We start from the raw sequence: 17645 nt of genomic DNA on the forward strand, positions 1-17645 counted from the left end.
AACAAAAACCTTCTTGGTGTGAAAGATAATACTTTTGGAGAAATAATGTGAAACTCGACAATTTATGACTTGCACTGAGGACCTTAATGACCTACATTAAGATGTTGATGCTCTCGGCTTCTAGCTTTCTGTAGCCTTCCTTAATTCAGGACCTTCAGGTGTGTTAAGCTATAGGTATGGGAATGCTAGTCCAACATATCTGGAGAACTTCATGTTAAGGAAGGATTCTCAGAGCCCATAGTTTCTGTTCCTTCCTTCTTCTGCCCTTATTCCCAGAATTGTCTGTTTTAAGGATAGACATATTTCCATCGTTGGAGTGTAATGGGCATTGTTAGGTTCACGAATAAACCTTCTATTACTGAAGCACAAAATGTTTGTACACTTTAAACCGTGTGTGTGTGTGGTCTTAATAATTCCCTCTCTTTCTATGTTACAGATTTTGACAAAGAAAATTTGGTCAGGTATAAAACTCCAAGGTTACTCCAACGAAGGAGGACACTAAGGTAATGTATACAAGCTATTGACTTAATCTTTGTTGTCTTTATATTTATTTCATGGAGCGAAGTCTATGCAGTCAAATGCATCAAGGATTATCTTCACTTGGAGCCAAAGGGCTAAAAATTGCAAAAAGGACCTTTGATGCTTTGAAACAATGACCTATGTCCTCCAGATCTTATGCTATAATAATTCAATATGCCACAATATTTAGTCTACTGCAGCAAGAAAAAATCAATATACATTATTCCTCTGTATTATTTATACAGTGGCATTGTTTTTGTATATGAACCTTGAATGCTACAAAATATCCATAACAGTTCTTCTCTCTTTCCCTCCTACCACAAGCCTTTTAAAATTTAGTTAAGGTCACAAAAAGACAAAAGTTAAAGTAACCCTTGAATGTAAGGAGAAACTTTAAGAAAAATTGAGATACTTATCACATTACAACACATATGGTTTATCAAAATAAAATGTGTTATGAGAGTTGTCATGTGTCTATGTTGTAGAAGTAATGCAATTTGACACCACTTTAAACTGCCCTGGTTCAGTGCTACAGAATCCTGGGAATTGTAATTTAGTGAGGCACCAACATTCTTCGACAGAGAAGGCTAAAGGTCTTGTAAAACTACAACTCCCAGGATTCCATAGCATTGAGTCATAAAAGTGGTGTCAAACTACCTTAATTCTACAATGTAGATGCACCCCTAGTTGTGGACACTAGCAAGCATCAGTATCCTCATTGCAGCAATCAATCAAATGATATAAGGTTTTACAAAAAGATTTGTCTATCTAAATATTTCCAGATTCTCTAATGGGCTCCTGTTATTTTTCCATTATAGTCATGCCCCAAAGTTCACTTAACTGTTCTGAGATTGGTGGGATTTTGTAGTCTATAGCCATTTTAGCTGCTAATCACGGGAGGCCAATTAATATTTGTTCCTTCTCCTCCTTGTGAGTATTATTTTAAAAATTGCCTACTTGTACACATCTCCAGGCTCCCACAAATCTATGATACCACTCTGTTGGTTGTTCATACCATGCTGAATGCACTCCATCCCATTTGATTTCCAAAGCTAAGCAGGAACAGGCTGGCTAGTACCTGGATGGGAGACCTTGAAACTGTCTGAAACTCTGGAGAGACAATGCTAGTCAGATTTGACAATATTACTGCCAAAGAGACCAATATAATAATAATAATAATAATAATAATAATAATAATAATAGTGCTTTATTTAGATTCTGGCTTCTCCTTTCATTTCTGGCTTTGGAGGCGGTGCTCATCTCTGGCTCTGGGGGAGGCACTGCTCTCCATTTCCAAGCCTGCATTGTCATCTCCTAATCGGGTGAACGGCATGACAGCTTGGAGCATCTTATGCCTTATAACAATATACCAATGTTATTATAGGAAGTGACACTTAGAGAACTGAAATTAAGTTTTTGTGTATGTGATGGTAAAGAGGAAAAAGGAGTATGTGTGTTTCTCTTTCTTCCTGGCCTAATTCAATGACTGATTCATTTTTGTTACCTCTCCATTTAGGAGTTCAGAGTGCTGACCTCTTTATCTGATGAGTACAATAAACCATAATAAAAATGCATTTTTCCTTGGAGTTTTGACTGCTGGGAATGGTAATTAGGTTAATAGGACAGATATTAAAAGACGGCATGTCACCACAGCAGAGAGCAGTCTTCAAGATGGATGTTTTTCATCTTTAAACCTTGTCTCATTGCCCCAAATTATTATTAGCTGTTTAAGAGGTGATCGGTCAGAACACTTCACAGTTTGGTATTTGCAAAATGCCTATAAAATTAAGGTGTATAGAAATAGGGTTTCCAGTTTCTTAAAGTGCCATAGAAATATTTGTAGGCTACCTCCCTCCACCCCAATAAATGAACAGGTAAAATTTGAACTCATGGACTCTTAAAATAATTTTCATCAACTGTAATCACAAGATAGTTTCCAGCTGAGATGTTGGAAATATGTGTGCTTTGTTCTTCTGGCTGCTGTGAAGTATCCAAAGGATTTGCCAGAGAGGAAAAGTTGTATCATTGCCTTTCTAGTTCATGACAGGCAGGAGAGAAAGAAAAAAAAATACAAGAATGATGAAGAAATTCAAACTTGCAGATCTACCACAAATAATTGGGTTGAAAATAAACATTACTTAGAAATTCAGTTGGACTCTGAATAGTAAAATGTGAACTTTCTAAGTGAATTTGTCTAGAGGCAATTGGTATCCCATCTCTAGCTCATCAGATACAGCATATTCTGTTGCCAAGCCTCCTGGTTTTAAGATTAATTTTTAAATATTTATGTAACTTCATGCAAAAGCATAACATTCTTAGCATAAGCATAAAAAATGACAGACATAAAACAGAGGCAGTATCCCCTAAATGGAGAGAATGATAATCATAAAGGCTATACTATTAAAAGTCCTGGACAGTGTTTCTGAATCCACTGTGTTATAATTCAAATGCACATTCCTCCCCGCTGTGCATTACTGAAGTCTTCATAGTGCTTTCATGATAGACAGCCTCTTGAATGAAAACCTGGCTCCAATATTTAATCAGGACCAACCTCCAAGTCGAGAGCATAATACAGCTTTAAAAATAGAGTAACCTCCTAATCACACGACTTCTAAAAATCTAATTTGGATTAATTTTAAATGTAATCAGCACAGGTCTCCTTAGAATCAGAGTTTACTCTAAACCTTTTGCAGCAATATGTCAAACTAGCAAGCTAGGCATTGCAATACAGATGGTTCTAGGAAGCTGGATGCTTTGTGGAAAAGCTGGGCCAGTATCGCTGTGCGACACCAGGTTAGCCAAGGCCACTTTAGGTCATAACAGTCAGCTCTCCAAATCCACTGATTGAAAATATTCTTGTAAAATGCCAAAAACAAACCTTGATTTTGCCATGTTGTAGAAAGGGCACCATTGTATATAATGGGATTTGAGAGTCCATGGATTGTGGGATCCATGGAAAGTTCAAGGAACCACATACCCGAAGATACCAAGGGCCCACTGTGTACTCAAGATTGTAAAATTTGTTCCATCCAGATTTCTATATTTTTAAAAAAGATTGTAATTGCATTTTGCTTCTGGGTGTTATATGAGAGTTGGACACTGCATTGCTTTTTATGGATTATGAGTAGGTGTGAGATTAGGGCCACGGTAAACAAGATCCTGTTTCTAGTGACCACTTGAGCAACTTGTGGCAGCAGAGGGACTTAGAGAAAGGCCCTAACTACAGCTGATAATAGGCAGTTCTTATACCAGGTGTAAATTCTACTTGTATACCAATTGAAAATTCTACTCGTGCCCCAATTTGAATGTTGCCCAAAAACAAATGGACCATGAAGCTTTCAGAACAGTAGGTTTCTGCCAATAGTAATCTATGAGGTTTTTAGGTGTCAATGGCTATGCCTAAATATCCTAAAGCACCAGATCGCATCTGATCTTGCAACATATGAAGAGTCAGCCCTGGTTAGGATGATAGACAACTTGTTAATGCTAGTCGCTATCGGTTATATTTAAGAGGAAGCAACTAGCAAAATGAGTATTCCTTGACCAAGAAAACCATATGAAATTCATAAATTAACTGGTGACCTGAAAGCTCAAATACACACACACACATACCCAAAAGCAGAGCTTTGACTATAACTCCCAAAACTCCCCAGCCAGCACTGATCATGCTAGCTAAGGCATTTGGAAGGTACAATGTGAAAAAGTAATTTTTTTCCAGGTCTTATGGAGGTTAAAGAACACATATTCGCTTTTACTCTGGAATATTACAAGGATTTATAAATGGCTAGAGAATTTTTGACAGAGTATAATAGGGCAGTGTTTAAGATCTAGAAAGATGTGGGAGAGTGTGGCTCTCCAGGTGTTCTTAGAGTACAACTCCAGGCACTAAATTTGTGATGTGAGCCAGGGGTGATGGTTGTTATAATCCAGCAGCTCCTATAGGTTGTGAATTAGAATATTGTAAAAACCTTGTCCTTAAAATCAAGGATAATTTGTGAGAAAGCTGTTCTCTGTTTTATGTCAAAAAGTCAAGAACCAAAAGAATGTAAAATAAACATTAAACATTGATGGTTCAGTCTAAATCCTATGACTTCTCCAGGTGTTAATTATCTGTGTCATCCATGTTTTTAACAGTGAAAGCTATATGTTTTTAGTATGATTTGATTGGTAATTGAATCTTTCATAGTTTTATTAAAAGAAGGTGACTGTTTTCAGTTTTCAGAAAGAGTTTTCATTTGAAGACAAAGAAGAGCTTGCAAACAGCACAAAGGATATCGATGCCAGCCTTTTAGCAGTGCTTCCCAAAGGTAAGTTAAGTGCAAAATTGCTTGTGAACATTAGATAGATTAGATTAGATTAGATAAGCACATATTTCTGATGGTCTTAGGAACCCCTTTGGCAGAGAATGCTGAAGATCTCTCTACCTTTTCTTCTCTTCCTTTTTGGAAACGGACGGTGAATCCTCCTACCAAAAGCCCTCCACTTGCTGTGATTGGCTGGTCTCTCAGGTGGCATCTCAGCCAAGAGGAGGGTTGTTTATGTGACTCCAAGTGAGGAGGGGAGAGTAGTTGTGCTTTTCCCTAAATCACTGTCAGTTCCTTTTCACATTTGGGCATATGGAGTATTTGTGCCAAGTTTGGTTCAGATCCATCATTATTTGAGTCCACAGTGTTCTCTGGATGTAAGTGAACTACAACTCCAAAACTCAAGGTAATTCCCACCAAAACCTTCCAGTATTTTCTATTGGCCAGGGGAGTTTTGTATGCCAAGTTTGATTCAATTCCATCATAGGTGGAGTTCAGAATGCTGTTTGATTGCAGGTGAACTATAAATCCCAGCAACCACAACTTCCAAACTCCCAAATTACCCCCCCCCCCCCAATATTCAAATTTGATTGTATCGGATATTTGTGCCAAAGTGGTGCAGTGAATGAAAATATATCCTACATATCAGATATTTCCATTATGATTCATAACAGCAGCAAAATTATAGTTATGAAGTATCAGCAAAAATAATTTTATGGTTGGGGGTCACCACAACATGAGGAACTGTATTAAGGGGTCATGACATTAGGAAGGTTGAGAACCACTGGTTGGATTGTTCTTTCCCTTAGGTTTAGCCATCTATCCCAGTACTTTCTAATAGTGCTTCCCTCAGTCTCTCTTTAATCTGTAACTTACCAGTGTCATCAATCTTCCCATAGCTTCAAGAATAGTTACAGGCAGTGTGATGCTTGTTGCAAAAGGGTAGGCTTGTTTCCACAAAATTGTTGTGAGAATTAGATGTTCTTTTATAACGAGGTGGAATTCTCAAGGCATCAATTTAGTTATGCCTTTGGTTTCCCCTTGTGGAAAGAACTATGAAAGGCTTTAAATATGCTATTCTTAAAATCAGTCCCATAGTATTGTCACGTGACTTTAAGTCTTTTTCCTGGATCAAGGAGTTGTTCCCTGATGGAAGAGGATTTTTTCATATCATAGAGAGACTGTTCATTCCTGAAATTCAAAGCTATGTGGCAGGCCCAAAGTACAGACAAAATCGATTTCCTCCTCCTCTTCTTTTTCTTCTCCTTCTCCATTTCATTTGTATCTAGGTCTAGGATGCTGCAAGTATATATACATTTCATCTTTCATTTCATCATATCTGCTGCCTGAAGTGAATTCACTTTGAACAGACACCTTTGAAAACTCAAATTATCTCTTGTGGAATTTATTGCCGAATAACTCAGTTTTGATACACCGAGCAGCCTTCTAAAATATATTCTATGGCATTTTTGCTTAACATGCACACTTTTAAAAAGGCAAGGGGCTGTTCGATGTCAGCAAAACTGGTAGAAACACATAGTAGTTCAACTATCTTTAAAATGTTTTCTATTTCTTGTGAATGATCTGAATTTTGCAGCTGTGTTAGGATAACATATTGTAGTTCAGTTGTGCTCTTGATGGTCAAAAGTGTATGCTGATGTTCAGAGCGACCCAGCATGTCTGTGCGAAATTAAATACCTCTCTATGGGATCGTGAAATGAGGTGCAGGTGGTTTGAACTGATAACATATAGGTTACAGGATGTATGGGGAAAGCATGTTATAATTGACCATGCTTTTCATGGATTTACTAGTGTCTTAGGGAACCAAATACCTTTAAACACCAGCAAATATGAATCAACAAGACTATTAATAAAATGCCTTTCCCATCATTAGGAAGAAATCATAAGTGGTAGGTTTTCCTCTTCTTTTGTTTTCAAATTATGCATAACTAAATGTCCGTAATTCAAAATACTTAACTTTCAACAGTAATCACAAACATACAGTCATCAAATCACAAATAATTTTCCAAAGTGCTTACTTTAAATAAAAATACATTTTCAAGTTCATGTGCCCCTATATCCCAGGATCTGATCCCATTTTTTGGTTTATCCCAGATTATCTGGCAATGTGGACTTATATAATCCAGTTTAAAGCAGAAAACCTGAGATCAGATCCTGCGATATAGGGCTCTAAGATACATATATCTTTTCTTGCAAGAGTGTGTCTACATTGTAGAATTAATGGAGTCTGACACCAGTAGTCAGTGCTATGGAATCAAGGACTTTTGGTTTTATACGATTTTTAGCTTTCTCGACCAAAGAGTGCTGGTGCCTCACCAAACTCCCACGATTCCATAGCATTACACCATGGCAGTTAAAGTGGTGTCAAAATGCATTAGTTTTACACTGTAGATACATTTAATGTAGATACACCCAGTGCTGTGCAACCCGACCTGAAACAAGGGTGGGAGAACTGCAGGTTGAATCCAGTATCGTTGAAGTTACTTGTATGTGGCATGTAGAGGAGTTCCTGGACATGATATGATAGCAAGTTACCTGTCTCAGTTTAAAGGAAAGCAAAGACAACGTTGCTTTAGGAGAGTCTCCGGTCATATTAACCTCTGTAACTGATACGACTGTCTGGAATCTCAAGTGTGGAAACAGTGTCAAGCTGCACAGGCAAGGCCTGCACTATTTTTGTCACATTCTGGCTTAGGAAGGTGTTGGGGAGATACGCCATAAGGCCATTGCTTTTATTTAGTTCTGCAACACTACAACAGAATCCTTGCAAGCTAATAGTACCAAAATGCAGTTGTCTGATTCCTGCGGTTGAAATTGGTGTTGCTGATTTTTTTCCTCTGATCAGGCTAATGGCCAGGATAAATACCTTCCATCATTAATTTATACAACTGTGAATACCTTGGTGTATTGGGATATAAAGCAACTTATTTATTTATTTATTTATTTCGAGGTTTTATATACCGACCCTCTCACCTTCAAAGAGGGATTCGGACCGGTTCACAACATGTGTTAACATACAAAAAAATGTACAATAACAACACAATGCCACTTCATTACACGATTAAAATATCAGCACCATACACATTAAAATATTAACATCCTAGTTAAAAGAGCCAAATCGTCCAACACCATCACAATCACATTCATCATCCTCCTTTCATGTGGGCAAAGAATTAAATCAGTTGTCAAATGCCGCGTTCCACAACCAGGTCTTTGTTAGTTTCCTGAACGTCATGAGGGAGGGGGCAGTTCTAATCTCTAATGGCAGGGAGTTCCAAAGTCGAGGGGCCACCATCGAGAAGGCCCTGTCCCTCGTCCCCACCAGCCGTGCTTGTGCAGGCGGAGGGACCGAGAGCAGGGCCCCTCCAGACGATCTTAGTGGTCTTGATGGTTCGTAGGGGAGAATACGTTCGGAGAGGTAAACAGGGCCGGAGTCGTTTAGGGCTTTATAGGTTAACACCAGCACTTTGAATTGTGCTTGGAAGCTAATCGGCAGCCAGTGGAGTTCGAGTAACAGCGGAGTGGTGTGCTCCCTGTATCCCGCACCCGTTAGTAATCTGGCTGCCGCGCGTTGTACTTGCTGCAGCTTCCAGGCAGTCTTCAGAGGCAACCCCACGTAGAGAGCGTTGCAGTAATCTAAGCGGGATGTAACCAAAGCGTGTACTACCGTGGCCAAGTCAGCCCTCCCAAGGTACGGACGCAGCTGGCGCACAAGTTTTAATTGTGCGAATGCTCCCCTGACCACCGCTGAAACCTGGGGTTCCAGGCTCAGCGATGAATCCAGGAGAACTCCCAGACTGCGTACCTGTGCTTTTAGGGGGAGTGTGACCCCGTCCAACACAGGCTGTAACCCCGTACCCTGTTCGGTCTTACGACTGACCAGGAGTACCTCTGTCTTGTCTGGATTTAGTTTCAATCTGTTGTCCCTCATCCAGTCCGTGACAGCGGCCAAGCACCGGTTCATGACCTGAACAGCCTCCTTAGTGGCAGGTGGAAATGAGTGATAGAGTTGGACATCATCTGCGTACAGATGACATCGCACCCCAAAACTCCGGATGATCTCTCCCAACGGCTTCATGTATATGTTAAACAACATAGGGGACAGTATTGAGCCCTGCGGGACTCCACAGTACAATGGCCGAGGAGTCGAGCAGGAGTCCCCTAGTGACACCTTCTGGGAGCGACCCTCGAGAAAGGACCGGAGCCACTGCAAGGCAGTACCCCCGAGACCCATTCCCGCGAGGCGTCCCAGAAGGATACCGTGGTCGACGGTATCGAAGGCCGAAGAGAGGTCCAGCAGAACTAACAGGGACACACTCCCCCTGTCCAGTTCCCGGCGCAGATCATCAACTAAGGCGACCAAGGCTGTTTCAGTACCATGTCCTGGCCTAAAGCCAGACTGTGACGGATCTAGATAGTCCGTGTCCACCAGGAATTCCTGGAGTTGCGAGGCCACCACACGTTCCAGGACTTTGCCCAAGTAGGGGAGATTGGAGACTGGCCGAAAGTTGACGAATTGAGTGGGGTCTAGTGATGGTTTTTTCAACAGCGGTTTGATGACAGCTTGTTTTAAGCTGGCTGGAATCTTGCCTTCCCGAAGGGAGGCATTAACCACCACCTTTACCCACTCTGCCAAACCCCCTCTGGCTTCTTTTACCAGCCAGGAAGGGCAGGGGTCTAGGATGCATGTGGTGGGCCTCGCCTCTCCCAGAACCCTGATGACCTCGTCGAGTTGAACAGATCGAAACGAATCCAACAAAACTGGACAAGCAGATGCTTGAGTTACATCCTCAGAGACTGCAGTTAATGTGGTGTCAAAGCCCGCGCGGATCAAAGCGACTTTGTCCGCAAAGTACTGAGCAAATGCTTCACAGCGCGCTGTCGAGTCGTCAGGGGACCCACTCAAGGTGGGATTCAACAACCCTCTGACTACTCGGAACAGCTCTGCCGGACGGTTCCTTGCGGACGCAATATTGGCCGAGTAGAAAGCATTTTGCGCGGCCTCTATTGCCGCGCCATACGCCCTTAGATAGAGGCGTAGGCGTGTTCGGTTTGACTCGCTGGGCTGTTTCCTCCACACGCTCTCTAGCCACCTCTTTGTTCGCTTTAGCTCCACCAGCTCCTCGTTGAACCAAGGGGCCGGTTTCGCTCGGCGACTTAAGAGGGGGCGCTCCGGAGCAATCGTGTCTATTGCCCTAGTCAACTCCCTATTCCAGTGAGTGACCAGGGCATCGACAGAATCACCATCCAAGGCAGTGGAAACATCCCCAAGAGCCATCAGGAGTCCTTCTGGATCCATAAGCCTCCTGGGGCGGACCATCTTAATGGGTCCACCACCCCTGCGGAGGTTAGAAGTTGCAGCAAGTCTAAACTTGATCAGGTGGTGGTCAGTCCATGGCAAAGGGGAGATTGATAACTCCTCCACACCGCCACCTTCTTCCCAGCCCTGACAGAAGACCAAGTCAAGTGTGTGTCCAGCACAGTGGGTAGGGCCAGATATTAATTGGGACAGCCCCATAGTTGCCATGGAAGCCATGAAGTCCTGAGCCGCTCCTGAAAGAGTGGTCTCTGCATGGACATTGAAGTCCCCCAGCACTACAAGCCGCCGGGACTCCAATGCCAGGCCCGAGACCAACTCTGCAAGCTCAGGTAGGGCGGCCGTGGTGCAGCGGGGTGGTCGGTACACCAACAACAGCCCTATTCTGTCCCGGTCCCCTAGCCTCAGGTGGACACATTCAAACAAGGTCGACTGTAAGGCTGGGCCTCTGATCAAGGAGATGGAATCTTTATAGACTATTGCAACTCCGCCTCCCCGTCCCCCGGATCTCGGTTGGTGCTGCACAGCATAACCTGGTGGGCAAAGCTGGGTGAGATTCACCCCTCCAGCCTCGTCCAACCAGGTCTCCGTGATGCACGCCAGATCTGCCTTTTCCTCCAGTATCAAATCCTGGATGATTGATGTTTTCCCATTGACAGATCTGGCGTTCAACAGCACCACCTTCAATCCCGGAGGACCATCTACCTTGGAACCCACGTTTACCAAGTCAGGAGCACATTTTGGAATTTTCCTCAGCATTTGTTCACGAATTGGCCGAATTAGTTTTTTATCTCTCCCTTTCCCGTATCTCCCCCTCCCCATCATAACTTCTATGGGGGCCCCCCGAGAACTGGAACTCTCCCCCTCCCCACCTCCCCCTTTCTCTACATCATGACACTCTAGAATTGCACTGTTATATAGCATATCATTAACCCGGCCCGATGGCAAACTATCAATTTCATCGTTCCTATAGTTCCACTCCTCTGATTCATAGAACCATCTCCAATTTTCCCCAGCCATTTGACCGTTACTGGAGAAAATTATAAAGTGCGTGATGTAAAGTGTGAATGCAAGCTTAACACGACGGTCCACATATAACATTGCAATTAGCAGTCCACAGGAATTCCTCCGTTAATTAAAGTGCTAGTCCGTTGTCCGTCGCCGAAACATGAGGAGGAGTAGGATTACAAAGGCCTTCACTTACAGTGCAATAACATTGGCAAGAGTTCGGCAATTAACAGTATTGGATCTGCAACCAAAAGGGTAAGGGCAGTGGAGGTGCAAATTGTAAAAACAAAGTAGTTTGGGAGGTACTAGCCACTACTAATGGCCTTCAGACAGCCTGTAGCTGTTGGTAATCTTCCAGTAGTTAGATGAATCAGAACCGCCCCAGTCTACAATTACACTACACCCTATTAAATCCACTACCAATTTAAAAACGCAGAGATAATGCTGAAAAACAATAAGAGAGTCAGATAGATCTAATTCCCTAGCAGCAGAGGTTTCCTATTGGATGGAGGAAGGATGACTGACCATTGGCAAGCCGAGGATGTATGGTGTCAGCTGATGGCTGACGGTTGGATACAGCTATTAACAGATATTAACAAAGATTAAGGCGCAGCTTCACAGTTAGGGGTCGCTTCACAAATGGGTATCAATAGACAGCTTCACAGACCAGAAAAGCAGCTTCACAGATAGAAATCAAGCAGGCTGCTCCGAGCCCAAAGGAGTAGCTCTACACAGTGTGTTCACAAAAAGCAGCTACACAATAGTTCTCCAGGGTGCAGCAACATAGGCCAAAGGGCGACTTCACAGCCACACAACAGGAGCAGCAACACAACTTGGAGCAGCAACACAATGCTGGAGCCAGGAGCAGTAGCAGCACCAGATGAAATGCTGGAGTCGGATCAGCCACCCAACAGGAGCAGCAACACAACCCTCTTTCTCCTGTTCTTGCAGGCAAAGATGTTAAGCAAAGAGCAGCTGGGAGACAGCAGTTTTAAAGCCTCCTTCTCTGACCTGCTTCTCTCACTGGTGTAGGAGTGAGTGGCCAAGACACCCTCTTTCTCCTGTTCTTGCAGGCAAAGATGTTAAGCAAAGAGTAGCTGGGAGACAGCAGTTTTAAAGCCTCCTTCTCTGACTGCTTCTCTCACTGGTGTAGTAGTGAGTAGCCAAGACACCCTCTTTCTCCTGTTCTTGCAGGCAAAGATGTTAAACAAAGAGTAGCTGGGAGACAGCAGTTTTAAAGCCTCCTTCTCTGACCTGCTTCTCTCACTGGTGTAGGAGTGAGCAGCCAAGACACCTTCTTTCTCCTGTTCTTGTAGGCAAAGATGTTAAGCAAAGAGCAGCTGGGAGACAGCAGTTTAAAGCCTCCTTCTCTGACCTGCTTCTCTCACTGGTGTATTTGGCTTGTATTTGGGACCATTAATAAGAAGAGTACTCCTCAAAGGTGTAGCTGCAGGAAACATAAGTAAAGCATTGCCCCTCTCATAAGTATTTACATCCAAATAAGAATTCTCTCCCCCCTCCCCCCAGTTCTTTTAACGAAATTTGTGAAATTGTATATTTGTTATGTTATTGTTTAATTTTTGATAATGTGTTATTACTTTTGATGTCGATGTGGGTATGTTTTGGGTCTGGGTGAGTTGAGTTGGTCCAGTATTTTCGGCATTGAAGGTTTGCCTATATTTGTTGTTAACTGCCCTGAGTCCCCTCAGGGGGAGAGGATGGGATATAAACAAACCTCCTCCTCCTCCTCCTCCTCCTCCTTCTTATTATTATCATTATTATTGGATTTCTAGCAACTAAAACCTTCATTTGAGCATTTGGAAATAGAATTTAAACACCCAAAGAAAACGGACAGGCAAAAGGGAATGCAGACATAGCAAATATAAGAGTAAATTATGTGTTCCTCTGCAATGCTAGAAATTTGGAGGTTGAAGGAAAAATTTCTCTGGTGTCGGGTGCAGAATTCTTATTTGGAGGTGCATCACCCTCATTCTCCCCCCCTTCCCCAATTACAACTCAGTCGCAATAGAACTACATATTAAATATTAATACCTTTTCAAACATTAAAAAAACAACTTTATTCTTCTATCCCGCCACCATCTCCCCGAAGGGACTCGGGGCGGCTTACACACGGCACCAAAGTGCCTAAAAATAGAGCATAAAATGAAACACAGTATAAAATATATTAAAGTAAAACACATAAACATACAAAACAACAACTAGAATGCAATAAAATTGCACTCGTAACTATTAGGGAATAGTAGTGTCATGTTTTCAAAAAATGCATTGTCTAGGTACAGTAATAACAGCTGCTCAATTTCTGGTAAGGTTCCATTTTTATAGAACCTTTCATGGATAAAAATAGAAATGCAAATATATTAAATGGTGTGCTGATGCAATCAAAGGTCCAGCACAAATATGCCAAACAGAGAACACTGTGGAGGTATTTATGTTCACTTCCTCCTAAAAAAAGATTACCACGCTAAGCTGAAATGAGTAAACTCCCATCATAATTTTCATGGGTAACACATCCCAAACAAAGTCCATAGAAATAAGAATAACCACAGATCTTGGTTTCACTGTGGTCACGTGCTTAAAAAATAAACTTTGCATCAATGAAGTGATGAATGTAGGTCAGGTTTTTAAAAAAGACATGTTGGCTATTATTTTGTATGAGGTATGATGATGACTCCACTGACAGCAATAAAACAGAGGAGTTTATGTTCTGAGCCTACACCTAAATAATCATTGGTTTATGTATGGGTGTTACCTCTTGTAACATAGGCCCTTGCCTCTTAAAAAATGTAACTAGAATTAGTTATGTAAAGGGAAATGACTGCATATATACCCAGAGGTCTTCTTCAAAACCTATACAATTGTGAGTTAGTTTAAGGGTTTCCAAGAACCAGCTAGTGTTGTAGTGATCCAAGCAGTAAAACTGTTCTGTCAAATAACCAGGGCTGAGCTGTGAAAAGATCATAAAAAGCAAACGCCTTCTCAGCATATGCCTCAATTTGCCAGATTCTACATTAGGTCCCAGCCCAACCTTTAGGCTTGATCCCTACCCCAGCAGTTATGAGTTCAGTTTTTCTCCTGGTTGCCAGATTTGGCCTTGGCTCTGATCTTTGTCTGGCAGAAAAAATCCAAAAATTGGATCTCCTTTTATCATTCTTTCCAAGTAGCTATTCCCCTAATTCCAGTGGCCCAGGATTTGGCTCGGAGGCACAGTCTTTGGCAGTAGCAAATATGTGGCAACTGTGGGCATGACCTTTTATGTAGTGTAAAATGCTCTTCTCATGAACATTCATCTGGCACAGATGTTACTATCTTTTCTTTTCATTGTTGGCTGGCTTAAAGTTTGCTAATTGTAGGAATCTAGTTGCCTCTTGGCAAAATGCATAATTTCATACTCCTAATTGTGTGTGTGCTTTTTGTTTTAGTTTCTGAATTAAGAAAACTCTTTGAACCAAACAGGCCGGACACCTTGGAAATGAAAAGGTAATTCTGCATCTTCTTCTATATTTATCAAAGCATAAATGACCCTGTATGATAGGGAAGAGTGTTGTGCAGCCCTCCAGTTGTTGGACTGCAACTCCCATCATCCCTCACCATTGGTGGTGCTGAATATTGACTGATGGGAATTGTATCTGGAAGGCCAAACACCACACATTCCTGTGCAATGGATTGAAATAAGCTACGTCTAATTGCTTTCACAATATTTCTGGAATAACCTTTTGTTTCATCTTTCCCAGGAAAGAAAGGATAGCTAGGCGTTTAGAAGGAATTGAAAATGATGCTCAGCCTGTCCTTTTGCAAAACTGTCCTGGATTGGTTACCCATCGTTTGCTAGAAGAAGATACACCAAGATACATGCGTGCAACCGATCCATATAGTCCTCACTTTGGTAAGGAATACACTTTGCTAACATATGCAAAGGGATATTGTACCACTTTTGAGACTATCAACTAAAGAAATGGATAAACTAACAAATCTTTGAAAACTTATGCTACTAACTTCTTTCCCTGAGTTATATGAGTCTCAAAGGTGCTTTAAGATCCCTTTGCACACTGATATTCCAGGCTAACATGGCTATGTTTCTGAATTTCATTTACATATACTCTGCTATGGTAAATTGGAACTCAGAAAAGCTCTGCAGTTTCTAAATGAGGTATTATATAATATAATTTATTTATATTCCGCTCTATCTCCCCAAGGGGACTCAAAGCAGATTATAGTATACACAAATATAGGAAAACATTCAATGCCTTTTATACATTAACAACAGTGGCATACAATACACAAGCAAAGGCAAAGATTTCCCTTTCCATCTCCAGCGTCTGGAGGTGATGCTCAACTCTGGCCATGGGGACCTCTTGTTCTATTTTTCCATGCCAAGGAACCTGTTGTCCATAGATCCTCCTGGTCATATTTGCCAGCATGGCTGCATTGATGCCTTTTATGTTCCCACCGAGGCAGTACCTATTGATGTACTCACATTGCATGTTTTCAAACTGCTAGGTTGGCAGAAGCTAGGGCTAACAGCAGGAGCTCAGCCTGACCCATGGCTTCAAATAGCCAACCTTCTGATCAGCAAGTTTTCTGCGGCTAGCGGTTTAATCCACTGTGCTACCGCGGCCCCTTGAATATAGAAGCCTCGAATCTGCTGAACATGAACATATATCTTATCCAATTTCATTGTATGCAAATGTAGCTCAGAAAACCAGAGCAAGAACCGTTGATCAAGTGGCAATACGTTGCAAACAGGACTTGGAGATCTGTGTCTTTAGCAATCAATCATGTGTTAAACCAGAATGAAATGCAATAAGCAATCTGTATTCAATGAGTGATTTTTTTTTGTTACGTCACTGCTGATTTATCTATTTTGTTACAGGAAGATCAAATGAAGAAGAAACATCGGATTCTTCAGCAGAGAATCAGCCTAGATCCCGATACCAAACAGAATCCGCAGGAGGAAAAACCAAACCCCCTTCTTATAGCCCATTAGTCATGGATCCCCAGGGACTCGAGTCCAAGGCAGAAAGGATAGCCAGGTACAAAGCAGAGAGACGACGCCAGCTGGCTGAAAAATATGGACTCTCAATCGATTCTGATGTGGACTCAGAATATTCATCCAAATATTCCAGGACAAAGAAGGAGCAAGATGTGCCTGAGAAGAGGATAATGAAGAGTGAGAAGAAAGAGGACGAATGTAGAGACTTCAGTTCTCTGTACTCTTCAAAAATGGAGAGTAAGGAGATGAAGATTGCTGCATCAGATTCAAAGGAGTATTCGGTGCAGGAGAGGGAAAGTTCTCCAGAAAGAGAAAAATTACGTTTGAATGAGGACAGTGAAAAGAAATCCCCAGAGCTTAGTACAATTAGATATGATACACCTTGTACGTCAGAAAATTCCACATCCTTCTCATTTCTGGGCCATGACTCCCCCCTAAGTGAAGTGCCAAGTTCGCCAAAGCAAATTCGCAGAGCTTCTCTTTCCTCACCAAAGCAGATGGTAACAACACAATCAAGTCATTCCCTCAGTGACGCCAGAGTAGGGTAAGTTTTTGGTGAATTGTGCTCCCTATGCAGTGACATTATGATATATTGTTCAGCAGCATTAACTAGCTTGACTTTTGATGAGACCAAAGAGGATGATGGTGACAATGGGAAGGCCGGACAGGAAGGAAGTGACAAGGATTGGACAGAAAGGATGTGACACCACTTCAAGTGGTTTGCATATACTGTACAGTATGCACTCAGTTACAAAAAAAGAACAACTGGAAAGATTCCCAGAAATTAGTTTTGAGAAGGAATTTGAGATGTGGCAGAAGACTGCAAAGCGTAGGATGCAAAACATAGGTTGAAGTCCATTTCAATAGATGAGACCTGATCCAAGTATGGGCAGTTGCAAAGCTGAGAATCACCAAATATATGAGGAGCTTCTGCTTAGTGTAGACAAGAATTGGTGGTAGAAAAGAGTTCTGATTGCTCTTGACACAATTGGAATACATGTACTCTTAAAATATATTTCATCTTAATTCAGAGGAAGGAAATATATGTGCAGATGCCCAAATCAGCACCAAAAAATGTGTAAAGTATATAACATAATAATTTCAAGCAGTTAAAAAAAATAAAGGACATCAAACTGCTCTTTTCTGTCCATCTGTAACAGGAATGAAATTGTGTAACTCTTCCCTAATATTGTTGGACTGCATTCCTCACCGCTGATTATGTTGCTTAGAGCTGCTTGGAGTTGAAGTCCAGCAGTGCAAGAAGAGCTGCAATGATATACAGTGTCCATGATACATTAAGTAGATGACCATCAACCAGCATAGCAACCACATCACTCTTTCCTTCCTACATGCCTTCTAGGTTGGGTTTTGATATTACAGTACACTAGTCTGATAGTATTGGCTGCCAGGAATACACTTTTGTCCTTGTATTTTACCTTTCCAATAATGGCCTTAACATGGCACA

At 41.8% G+C, this 17645-nt stretch overlaps 1 protein-coding gene across 4 annotated transcripts in view; it reads left to right on the forward strand.

Annotated features, from left to right (window-relative positions):
• SVIL (supervillin) overlaps positions 1–17645 on the forward strand; it is a 125240-nt gene that overhangs the window by 41755 nt on the left and 65840 nt on the right. For all 4 annotated transcript variants that reach the window (XM_067470347.1, XM_067470348.1, XM_060782485.2 and 1 more), the window contains exons 2-6: positions 437–503; positions 4735–4826; positions 14610–14667; positions 14922–15073; positions 16061–16724. In XM_067470347.1, the coding sequence (XP_067326448.1) occupies positions 437–503; positions 4735–4826; positions 14610–14667; positions 14922–15073; positions 16061–16724 (1033 nt within the window). The remainder of the gene's footprint in view (positions 1–436; positions 504–4734; positions 4827–14609; positions 14668–14921; positions 15074–16060; positions 16725–17645) is intronic.

This window comes from Anolis sagrei, chromosome 6 (genome assembly GCF_037176765.1).
Source record: "Anolis sagrei isolate rAnoSag1 chromosome 6, rAnoSag1.mat, whole genome shotgun sequence".
NCBI classification, from domain to species: domain Eukaryota; kingdom Metazoa; phylum Chordata; class Lepidosauria; order Squamata; family Dactyloidae; genus Anolis; species Anolis sagrei.